At 39.7% G+C, this 12,753-nt stretch overlaps 1 protein-coding gene across 1 annotated transcript in view; it reads right to left on the reverse strand.

The window, feature by feature from the left end:
• LOC116913914 (leucine-rich repeat and IQ domain-containing protein 1-like) overlaps positions 1-11,825 on the reverse strand; it is a 141,474-nt gene extending 129,649 nt beyond the window's left edge. Inside the window, exon 1 of the mRNA XM_032918212.1 lies at positions 11,401-11,825. Within this exon, the coding sequence (XP_032774103.1) occupies positions 11,401-11,825 (425 nt within the window). The remainder of the gene's footprint in view (positions 1-11,400) is intronic.
• Between the last annotated feature and the right edge of the window lie 928 nt (positions 11,826-12,753).

Genomic DNA, 12,753 nt, shown 5'->3' on the forward strand with positions numbered 1-12,753 from the left:
TCCTTTCTTTGTTTAAAGATAAATGTAAAGTAATATGGATCTCCAACCTGAAAGAGAGAATGAGCCAAAAGTTCTGAAAGGGATTTAGCTTCAGAAAAAGTTTTAAATTTTTGCTTTAACAACTTTTAAGAAGAAACACATTACAGAAATTCTTCTAGTGAGTGCACTGTTCCAGAATGGGAAATGACGTAAAGAGGAGTTCCAAAAGTATAGAAACCAATGTGGACTTGGCAAAGTAGGGTTAGGTGCTTGTCACCATGGCTTGCCTTAGAAAGGAAGAGGAAATTATATTCTTCCCACTCTTCATGGCAAGAGTGAAGATGGTAGGAAGGTATTTTACCAGCTTCTGTTCACTTCTTGACCACTTGAAAATACATGCTCCACTATGTTCATAGCAGCTTTATTTATAATATCCAGAGGCTGGAAAGAACCCAGATGTCTTTCAATAGAGGAATGGATACAGAAAATGTGTTACATTTACATAATGGAGTACTTGTCAGCTATCAAAACCAATGACTACATGAAATTCATAGCAAATCGATGGAACTAGAAAATATCATCCTGAGTGAGGTAACCCAATCACAAAAAAGCAAAAAACAAAAAGATAAAAAAACAAAAAAACCCAAAAATAAACAACAACGACAACAACAAAACCCAAATGGTATGCACTCACTGATAAGTGGATATTAGCCCAAAAGCTCAGATTACCTAAGATACAATCTACATTGAAGACCACATGAAGCTCAAGAAGAAGGACCACCAAAGTGTGGATGCCTCAATTCTTCTTAGAAGGAGAAAGAAAATATTCACAGGAAGAAATATGGAGGGGTTGGGGATTTAGCTCAGTGGTAGAGCGCTTGCCTAGCAAGCACAAGGCCCTGGGTTGGTCCCCAGCTCCAAAAAAAAAAAAAAAAAAAAAAAAAAAGAAAAGAAAAAGAAGAAAAGAAGAAGAAGAAGAAGAAGAAGAAGAAGAAGAAGAAGAAGAAGAAGAAGAAGAAGAAGAAGAAGAAGAAGAAGAAGAAGAAGAAGAAGAAGAAGAAGAAGAAGAAGAAGAAACACAGACACAAAATATGGAGAAGAGATTGCCCCACTTGGGGATGAAGTCCATATACAGACATCAAACCCAGGCAATATTGCTGATGCCAAGAAGTACATGCTGACAGGAGCCTGATATAGCTGTCTCCTGAGAGGCTCTGCCAGAGCATGACAAATACAGAGGTGGATGCTAGCAGCAAACTATTGAACTGAGAATGGTGTCCCCAATGGAGGTGTTAGAGAAAGGATTGGAGAAGCTGAAGAGCTTTGTAACCCCATTAGAACAACAATACCAACCAACCAGAGCTCCCAGGGACTAAATCATCATCCAAAGAGTACACATGGACAGACCCATGGCTCCAGCTGTATATGTAGCAGAGGATGGCCTTGTTGGGCATCAATGGGAAGAGAAGCCCTTCGTCTTGCCAAGGCTCGATGTTCCAGTATTGGAGAATGTCAGGGCAGGTGGTAGAACACACTCATAGAAGCAGGGGGAGATGGGATGAAATAGGTGGTTCATGTATGGGAAACTGGGAAAGGGGATAACATTTGAAATGTAAAAAAAAAAAAAAAAATCACATTACTCATGTATATGCCCATAGGAAATTCCAATGGATCCTAGCCCATGGCTATTTGCAAATTTTAGACACTGGGTTGCTCTCTTGAGTTGGAATTAGCTTCCTTTCTCACAGATTATTGTAAGAATTTTATCGAGGTACAAGGTATAATGGAAATGATAGCAATTCTACCTTAATTCCTTGTCGGGTTTCTGTGTTTGATTTAAAAGGTATATGAAAAAGAAATCCATTTCTCAACATTTCCTTCACAGAGTTTGCAATACCTTTTTGTTTGTTTGGCTGGACTGAATAATATGTTCCCCATAGTTGAGCATTTAAATACTAAGTCTCCAGATTTTAGATGTGCACTCCCAGCTTTCAGCTCCGGACATCATGCTTCCCTGTTAACCTGTTGTCTTGATCTAATGATGATAGATTCGTATCTCTTTGGCATATTACTCTCAAATAAACTCCTTGATTATGGTGTCTTCTCCAAACAATAGAAAATTACTTATGCTGAAGTTCTTACCACAATGGCTACTTCCTGAAGATGAGCAAGTGCATTTTGAAGGATTCTAGATGACTTTGGGACTTTGGACTAGGGAATAGTGTTTGAATGTTGTAAACAGAAATTAATGGGCCATCTTTGAGGAGCTTGGACACCCAGGTCAATGAGGTGAACAATATTAGCAACTAAATTAGAAAATACTATGGTTGTATTTTGGCAAAGGTGTCACTTTTTTTTTGTCCTTGTCCTAATCATTTTCCTGAGGCTGAATCTAAAAGAGCAGTGGTCTAAATTCCTTGGTAGAGGATAATGTAAAATAATTTAATATTGATAATGCCTTGTAGTTATTAGTAATTACTATAATGCAGATCTACAACGAAAGAGATCAAGTAGGCAGAAAGAAATATACAGTTTGAAGAGGAAAACAAACAAACAAACAAACAACGTTGAGGCCAAGGCTTGTACCTCAGAAGCCACAGAGGAGACTTGAATTGCTTTGGAACAAAGGGAAGGGTATCCTGGGGACAAAACCATCCAGCCAAGCTTCTAAAGTCTAAAATCAAAATTCCTCATGAATTTTCTGTCCCAAGAAAGAAACATCAGACAAGAGCTTCTGCAAAATCATTCAAGGGGCCAAAGATTTATCCAAACGCGTCAAACTGCAAAACCGCCACCTCCAAAACCACGCTGCCAACTAGGAACCCAGTGTTCAAATGTCTGAGGTAAGGGCATCTCATCCACCCCTCTTTCCCCACGGGATCCTGGATATATATTTTGTCTGATGCCAAAGTCCTCTTAATCTTTCAACCTCAATACTATTTAAAAGGCCAAAGTCTCTTATGAGACTCAAGGCAATCCCCTTACTGTGAATCCATGTAAAATAAATAAATAAATAAATAAATAAATAAATAAATAAATAAATAAATAGTAAAATTGCATGCTTCAAACATATAATGGTTTCCCCACATAATGCTGGCTTTCGAGTCGTGAAATATATACAAATGATGGAGTCGTGGGATCTTCTGCCGTCTTAGAGAGCTGAAGGAGGCGAAGTGCAGGGCAGGGCAGTCAAGTGTGAAGGCCTCCAGAAGCTATTTCTGAAGCTGTGGAAGTGAAGTCGGAGTTGCAGTGGTAGATGATGGAGCCGTAGGATATCTGCCAAGGAAGCTTTACATGAGAGATTTGTGGGTTGCTGGTAGCAAGGGTGGGATGGTGAGGCCATCTCGTACTTTTGACATCGGAAATGGAGCTGTAGGATTTGAAATATGCCCTGCTAGATTTTACTCTTGCTTTGGTCTAGTGTGTCTTCACTATGTCTTCTTTGGAATGCCTTTTGGAATGGTAATGTGTTATTTTATGCTGTAAGTATGCAATTTGCTGTTTACTCTTATAAGAAGCTACAATTTAAAGATTTCTTTGGTCTCCAAAGGGACGTTGGATTGTTAAACAGTGAAGACTAAAACACTATGGGGACTTCTGGAGTTGGAACAAATACATTTTACAGTATAAGAGAGCCATGAGCTTACTGGTGCCAGGGAACAGAATTTGATGATTTAAATGAGATGTTCCCAAAGTCTCGGGTTGTAACGTTGGGTCCCTGGTGGTACTGTTTAGGTAGCTTTAGGAAGTATGGTCTCACAGAAAGAAATATGTCACTTGGGGCAAGTTTTGACGTTTTAAAAGCCATGCGCTATTTCCAGTTCGTTTTCCTGGCTTCCTGTCTGTACTTTACAAAGGAGCTTTGATGCTTTAGACACCATGTTTGCATGATGCTCCATTTCCCCCTTGAGATGATATTGAACTCTTATCGCTCTGGAACTCTAAGTCTCTAACAATTACTTCCTTCTGTGTTGCTTTTCTGGCAGTGATTTAATCACAGAAACAGAAAAGAAACTAGCACAATTGTTAAACTCAGTGGAATTTTCTCTTTCCTTGTGATACTCATCTACAAAAATAAAAAAAAAAATGGGATTAAGTAATAGAGTCTCTCAGATATGACCATGTATTTTTTCCCCAAAATGTATTTGAAAAAAATTAGGGTACATAAAGAAATCTTTCTCTATTGGTGCTTAACTTCTCCATAGTGATTATAATAATTTTAATCTTATCACTACAACCCCCATCACCTTCATCGCCATCTCCACCATAAACATCGTCAACATTATCCCCATCATCTTTGTCACTACCATTTTACTTATAGCCAGCTCAATCCTCTAATCAGGTTTTGCCATGAATATGAGATTGAAGTTAGTAGCTAAAACTTCTGGTTAAAGATAAATTACACATATGTAGTAGTTTACATGAGAGGGACCCTAATAAGCTAATGTATCTGAATATTAGGTCTTTATTTAAGTAAACAGCTTTTAGAAGTTGTGTCACAAAGAATAGGAATTGAGGTTCCAAATCCCACACTAGACCAAGTCATCCTCTCTAACTTCAACTTTCTGACATGGCAATGGAGCGGTAGCTAAGAGCCTGCTGCCATGCTGCCCATCAGGACAGTCAGGGACTGTGATGGTTTGCATATACTTGGTCCAGGGAGTGGCACTATTAGAAGGTGTGGCCTTGTTGGAGGAAGTGTGTCACTGTCAGGGGTGGGCTTGGAGACCCTCCTCCTAGCTGCCTGAGGATGTTCAGTCTGTTTCTGGCTTCCTTGGGATGCAGATGTAAAACTCTCAGCTCCTCCTGCACCAAGCCTGCCTGGATGCTCTCTCCTTGATCATAATAGATTAAACCACCAGCCTCAATTAAATGTTGTCCTTTATAAAACTTACATTGGTCATGGTATCTGTTCACATCAATAAGACCCTAACTAACACAGAAGTTGGTACCAGGGACTGGGGTATTGCTGTGATAGGCCTGACCATGTTTTTGTTTGGAAGACTGCGGATTTTGGGACTTTGGATTTGGAAAGCAGTGGAATGCTTTAAATGGGGCTTAATGGGCTATCTTAGTAGGAATGCAGAAGTCTTTGTTATTGAGAGTAATTTGAACTGTTTGGACCCAGCCCAAGTGAAGAAGAATTTCAGTATGTGACCTAAAGACTGTATTTGTTGTGTTTTGCAGAAAAAACGTGGCTGCTTTTTGCCATTGTCCAAAGGTTAAGGTGAAGAGATTTTTAGATTAATTGCTTTGAAAAAGAAAGTCTCAAAACAGCCTGATGTAAATTCTGTTGTGTGGTTACTAAAATTCACTGGTAAGAAGAGCATTTTAATGAAAAAAGGGAAATTGAGAAAGGAAAAATACAAAATATGGGAAGTGAAATGGAGCTGAATCCTGTGTTCAAGGATATTAAATCGAATTAAGGGAGTAATGGCCTGGGGCGGGGGGGGGGGTTGGGGGGGGGAAGGACAAGATCCCACCCAGCTAAGTTAGCTCCAGGCAACGTAGTACAAACCTTTAATCCTAGGAGACAGGTATACAGATCTCTAAATTCAAGGTCAATCTACAGAGCAAGATCCAGGACAGCCAAGTTAGGCAGTGAAGGGGTTAGAAAAGAAGAAACTAATGATAGAACCTATAAGCCAGCCCCGATTAAATGTTGTTCTTTATAAAACTTACATTTGTCATAGTGCCTGTTCACAGCATAAGACCCTAACTAAGACAGGATCCAAAAGTGTAAGCAAGTCACCCATTAAATGCTCTCTTTCCTAAGTTGCCTTGGTCAAGGAGTCTCTTTGCAGCAATAGAAAAGTAACTGGGACAATATAGTTTCAATACTCAGGAAAACTATTTTTTGGATTCTGAAAATCATTTCCACCTGGTAGAATAAACCAAAGTTTATGATAAGTGCTAAAGGTGAGGAATTAAAATTTCAAGAAGTTAGTCATAAACAAGGTCCGGACGTGCCTGAGAGGGGTGTTAGAGATAGGACCTGCCGGACCAGCTATCAGCCCCAAGGACATTGACCATCCGTAGCCACCCCCTCCCCTTCCTCCACTCCCCAGAAGTGTGTCATCCCCCTGAGTGAGATAAGCCACCCTACCCACGCTGCTGAGCTGCTAGATAGCACGTACTCCTTGCTGATGTCATTTCGCGCCGAAAGTAGCCGTGCACCTTTTGAATTGACCAATCATGTGTAACCTCGCGAATGCCCCTTACCTCCCCTATATAACCCCTGAGTTTGGGAGCTCATGGTCGATTCCTCTGTCTCCTGTGTGGGATACGTATCGACCCGGGATCCCGCTAATAAAACTACCTCTTGCTGTTACATCAAGACGGTTACTCGTGATTCCTGGGGGCACCCCACCCCGCAATCGGAGCGAGAGACGCGGCTCCCCGTTTTGGGGTACGCTCTTTCAAAGGTTTACATCACATTTATGCAACTATTTCTTCATTCATTCATTGTTTGAATGAAATTAAATGAGGATATCTCAAAATAATGCGATATAATAGACATAATAAAGAAAATAAGCTTGGTATGAGTGTGTATTACTGTAATCTGAGAATTTGGGAGCCTGGAATAGGAAATGTATGAGTAAAAGGCGTGCCTGGGATATATAAGGCAATCTCTGTCACAATTAAAAAAAAAAAAAAAAGAATTAGCCCAGATATCCATCAGTCTGTCCGTGAAACGTAAAATGTGGTTACTTGCACAACAGAATTTTATTGAACATAAAGAAAAATGGAATGCTAAGACTTATAGGAAAGCAGATGAATCAAGACTTTTTATATTAAGATAACTAAACCTCTGAACTATACATGGCATGTTTTCTTTTGTATTAGGATCTTAGTTTTAGTACTTATATACATGCATGTGTGTGGGAAAGAATGTGGCCATGAATCTTAGAACAAAAATGTTGACATTGTAGAGGAGGATAACAGAATACTTGACTTGAAAATGGACAGGACCCGCCTAAAAATTATTAACCCAGAAGTGCTCCTGTCTAAAGGAACTACAGGAGAAAAAGTATGGAGCAGAGACTGATGGAAAAGACATCCAGAGATGACTGCACCTGAAGCTCCATGCCACCTGCAGACACCAAACCCAGACACCATTGCTGATGCCACCAACTGCTTGCTGACAGGAGCCTGTATTAGCTAGTCTCTGAGAGGTTCTACCAACACCTGACTAATACAGATGCAGATACAGCTAACCATAGGACCAAGCATGGGACCCCAATGAAAGAGCTAGGGGAAAGACTGAAGGAGCTGAAGGGCATTACAATCCCATAGGAAGAGCAACAATATCAACTAACCAGAGTATCCAGAGCTCCCAGAGATTAAATCACCATCCAAAGCATATACATAGAGGAATCCATGGCTTCAGCAACATATGTAGCAGAGGAAGACCTTATCTGGCTGGCATCAGTGCAAGGGGAGGCCCTTGGTCATGTGGATTCCCCAGCGTAGGAGGATGCTAAAGCAGTGAGGTGGGAGCGGGTGAGTGGGTAGAGGAGAACCCTCACAGAGGCAAAGAGGAGGGGGATGGGACAGGAGGTTTGTGGAGGGGAAACCAGGAAGGGGGCAAATACACCCAGGAGGAGTAGAAGGCAGGAAATAATCAAACTCAGAGCTGAAATCAACCAAGTAGAAACAAAAAAGGACCATAGAAAGAATCAACAGAACCAAAAGTTGGTTCTTTGAGAAAATCAACAAGATAGATAAACCCTTAGCCAGACTAACGAGAGGACACAGAGAGTGTGTCCAAATTAACAAAAATCAGAAATGAAAAGGGAGACATAACTACAGATTCAGAGGAAATTCAAAAAATCATCAGATCTTACTATAAAAACCTATATTCAACAAAACTTGAAAATCTGCAGGAAATGGACAATTTCCTAGACAGATACCAGGTACCGAAGTTAAATCAGGAACAGATAAACCAGTTAAACAACCCCATAACTCCTAAGGAAATAGAAGCAGTCATTAAAGGTCTCCCAACCAAAAAGAGCCCAGGGCCAGACGGGTTTAGTGCAGAATTCTATCAGACCTTCATAGAAGACCTCGTACCAATATTATCCAAACTATTCCACAAAATTGAAACAGATGGAGCACTACCGAATTCCTTCTATGAAGCCACAATTACTCTTATACCTAAACCACACAAAGAACCAACAAAGAAAGAGAACTTCAGACCAATTTCCCTTATGAATATCGACGCAAAAATACTCAATAAAATTCTGGCAAACCAGCAGCAAACCACTGAACTGAGAACGGGACCCCCATTGAAGGAATCAGAGAAAGAACTGGAAGAGCTTGAAGGGGCTTGAGACCCCATATGTACAACAATGCCAAGCAACCAGAGCTTCCAGGGACTAAGCCACTACCTAAAGACTATATATGGACTGACCCTGACTCTGACCCATAGGTAGCAATGAATATCCTAGTAAGAGCACCAGTGGAAGGGGAAGCCTGGGTCCTGCTAAGACTGAACCCCCAGTGAACTAGACTGTCGGGGGAGGCGGCAATGGGGGAGGGGAGGAACACCCATAAGGAAGGCGGGGAGGGAAGGGGATGTTTGGCCGGAAACCGGGAAAGGGAATAATACTCGAAATGTATATAAGAAATACTCAAGTTAATAAAAAAAAAAAAAAAAAGAATTTACCATTAAAAAAAAAAAAAATTCTGGCAAACCGAATCCAAGAGCACATCAAAACAATCATCCACCATGATCAAGTAGGCTTCATCCCAGGCATGCAGGGATGGTTTAATATACGGAAAACCATCAATGTGATCCATTATATAAACAAACTGAAAGAACAAAACCACATGATCATTCCATTAGATGCTGAGAAAGCATTTGACAAAATTCAACACCCCTTCATGATAAAAGTCCTGGGGGATATCAATTGAAATGTAAATAAAATGATTAAGAAAAAAGAAAATAGCCTTGGGAGGCTAAAAGGGGTGACAGGGCCATGAGAAGAAGGCAATGAAACCAAGCTGTGTCTGAAAAAGAGTAAATCCTAATTCACTGCATGTAATTAAAACTATTTTCAAATTAATGATTAGACTGCAGCTCAGTGGTCAAATGCCAGGTAATATGGACAAGGTCTTGGTTACAAGTCCAGCGCTGAACGAAACTGTGAAGAATGAGCAGTAAAAGCTGAAAGGCCTTTTAGAAAATACAGAGTTAATACAGTGTCTTATACTTGTTTACAGATATACCGAAGGCAACTATGAATTTTCCTACAGGAATTGATGTTGTGATTACCTTTTCCTACCTTCCTCATCCCCAATGGAAGCACAACAGAACAGGGATATTGCCCTGAGTGGAACTGACATATGAATCACTCTTTACCATATTGAAAGAAGGAAAAAGGCGATTTTCAGTTTTTCTCAATGTGGAATGACTGCATTGTTGAGAAAACTAGCTCTGTTGCCATCAGATTTGCTTTACTGAGCAAAAAATCATGAAGTAAAAAACATCCTCAGCTTAGCATGTGAGAATCATGCTTAGGAAAGGGATTACAGTGGGCTGTATTCCCCTGAGTGGCAAGATGCAGCAAGCCTTGATGTCTTTTTGTTTTGCTTTGTTGTTGCTCTTGTCATCTTTTTATTGTTACTTTTTAGGTCTTTGGTATATCTCCATTTTCTTGTCTTCATTAATACATATTAAAATTATTTCGCTGTGGTCCTTATCATTTGTCAAGGAGATCTAAGTACAGATCATTTTAAAGTCTTCATGAACAACATGTGGAATGTTTGGGGTGAAGATAAAAAAATAAAATGATTAAATATATCAGAAAATAAAGACAGAATTTGTGAAAATGATTACATTGGACCAAGGCATCTACTCCAAATAGTTACTTCTAAACAACAACAACAAATCAACAAGAAGGTACAAAGTTGGAGAGGGGACTAAAAGGAGGATCAGCATCTAGGAGGAGCAGGATGAAATTCTCAAAAATTAGCAAAGTATTTTTAAATATTTTTACAATAGGAAATAACCATCTTTTGTATATCTCAATGTATCAAGCAAACATAGTTTCCAGAAAAAAAAATATCACTGTTTCCACAGACATCTACTGGAATAAAGTCAAGAAAAGCAAAACAGCCCCCGTGACATTGGCTATGTTTTGTTTAACATCAGCCTTTACAGGAGAAGCTGAATCTTGCTGATCTGACACTAGGGTAAAAGTACCAAAACCCATGAAGTTGATGGGCCAAAGCCATCCTTACTTGTTCAACAGTTACAGAACTGCAGGAGTTTCCTTAAGGAATGCAATGCTTACTAGGGACTTGATGTGATTAATTGCCTTCCAGAGATTTTATGAGAAAGAAATCTATGGCATATACATGCAAAATCTCACATACATACTTATATGTTTACTAGATCAGTGGAACTTATAAAGGTATATTTCAAGAGATAAAATAATATTTAGAATAAATGATTTTAGGATATATTTTAAGTTTTATTAAAATACTTTTAGATATTTAGAAGTTTGGAAGCAGAAAACAATTTCATACTCATCCAAAACGAAATAAGTTTAGGGAATAAATTAAACCTGCCCGCATTTAACCAAATTTATTTCTACTGTTGCAAGTCTTTTTGTGCATATTATAAAAAGTAGTTAAGGGAATCAATATAAAAATAATTTAGATTTAAATTACCTAGTTACTAGTTCTTACCACTGACTATAATCAGTTATCAAAAATAGTAACATGGCTTTGTTTCTGGAGAGCGATCAATGGGAAAATAGCACTTGCTGAGAAAACTTGAGAGCTGTAATTGTCAGCAACCACATAAAGAGACAGGTGTAGCCAGCTGTCTTAGTTAGGGTCTTATTCCTGTGAACAGACACCATGACCAATGTAAGTTTTATAAGGGACAACATTTAATTGGGGCTGGCTTATAGGTCAGAGGTTCAGTCCATTATCATCAAGGCAGGAATATGGCAGCATCCAGGCGGGCAGGGTGCAGGAGGAACTGAGAGTTCTACATCTTCACTGGAAGGAAGCCAGGAACAGAATAAACATTCCCAGGCAGCTAGGAGGAGGATCTCGAAGCCCAACCCCACAGTGACACACTTCCTCCTACAAGGCCACACCTTCTAATAGTGTCACTCCCTGGGCCAAGCATATGCAAACCATCACACCAGCCATATGGCACCTGTCATTCCAGTGCTGTAGTAGGTCAAGACAGGGGGACAGATGACCTGCATTTGCTGCTGCCACCAGAGCTATAAGCTCAGTGTAAGACAATGCCACTAGAGAATACACAAGTGATAGGGCAATGGCACCCAGTGTCTTTGGGCCTCTGTTGGCATGGGCATTCACATTTACACATGTGCACGACATACATATATACATAACACAAACAGTAGCTATAACATCTATTAAGGAAAAGGGTCTTACCTTGGTTCACACTTTCCATCACTGTGATGAGTACTCATTGTAGAATCTGCCATCTTCATTTCTATAATGGAGGCTTTTGTGGTGGAGAGACTACTGATGCTGCTGTGTTCACTCTTCTGCTCCATAAGCTTTTCCTGAACTTTTCCTTTCAGTTCTTCACAGTTTGATGTGGAAGGACTAGAGGCAGTGTCCGACAGGATTGTAGAAATTGCTGGTGAATATGCCTTACACTTGTTAGCCTGAGGATGAAAGGTCCTGTTGTGAAGTGTGCTGTCACTGTTTGGAAAGGCTGGATGGTCTTTCTTGGTTTCTACTGCAGACCTCTTGGTAATATTGACATCCCATTGTTCATGTGCAAGTCTGCATTCATTACTGAGTCTCATCAAGTCTTTATAGTACTGTGAGAGTCTGTCAGCAGCACGCATACTGAGAATGTCCCTGAACAAGTGAAAGACAGGGGTATTGCATAAGTACAAGTATACACACAATCACAAAAACTTGGACAGGTTTTAGAAGTAAAATTTAGTATGTTGCCAAAGATGAACTTAAAATTGGGAATATTTTTCCCAATAATTTATTTCTAATCATTTATACACCATTTTATATTAATTTAAGCAAAACTCAAAATAGTGGTTTATTATTATCTTTATCAGTCAAGAAAAAATGTCTGAACTTTTAGGCCCATTTTGATTTAGTATACTTTTGGTTGAAAATGAAGAACTAAATCAAAGCTTTTGCTATCGTAAACATGAGAATGATAACTATAAAAGTGGAGAAGTTATTCATGAACTAGAAGTATTTGCTAAACTAACTCATTATTCAGAATATTTGTACTAGATGGTCAAAGACACATTTTGGGAAAGCTTTTCTTTATGTTTTTCTATGGAGAACTGTTATCCATAGTAAGGATAACAAACACAAATGGCTAAGGTGAACAATGGCTGGATTTCTTTTTTTTTTTTTTTTTATTAACTTGAGTATTTCTTATATACATTTGAATGTTATTCCCTTTCCGGTTTCCGGGCAAACATCCCCCTCCCCCTCCCCTTCCTTATGGGTGTTCCCCCACCCTCCCCCATTGCCCTCTTCCCATCAGTCTGGTTCACTGGGGGTTCAGTCTTAGCAGGACCCAGGGCTTCCCCTTCCACTGGTGCTCTTACTAGGATATTCATTGCTACCTATGAGGTCAGAGTCCAGGGTCAGTTCATGTATAGTCTTTAGGTAGTGGCTTAGTCCCTGGAAGCTCTGGTTGGTAGCATTGTTGTTCATATGGGGTCTCGAGCCCCTTCAAGCTCTTCCAGTTCTTTCTCTGATTCCTTCAACGGGGGTCCTATTCTCAGTTCAGAGGTTTGC

This window comes from Rattus rattus, chromosome 1, assembly GCF_011064425.1.
Source record: "Rattus rattus isolate New Zealand chromosome 1, Rrattus_CSIRO_v1, whole genome shotgun sequence".
NCBI classification, from domain to species: domain Eukaryota; kingdom Metazoa; phylum Chordata; class Mammalia; order Rodentia; family Muridae; genus Rattus; species Rattus rattus.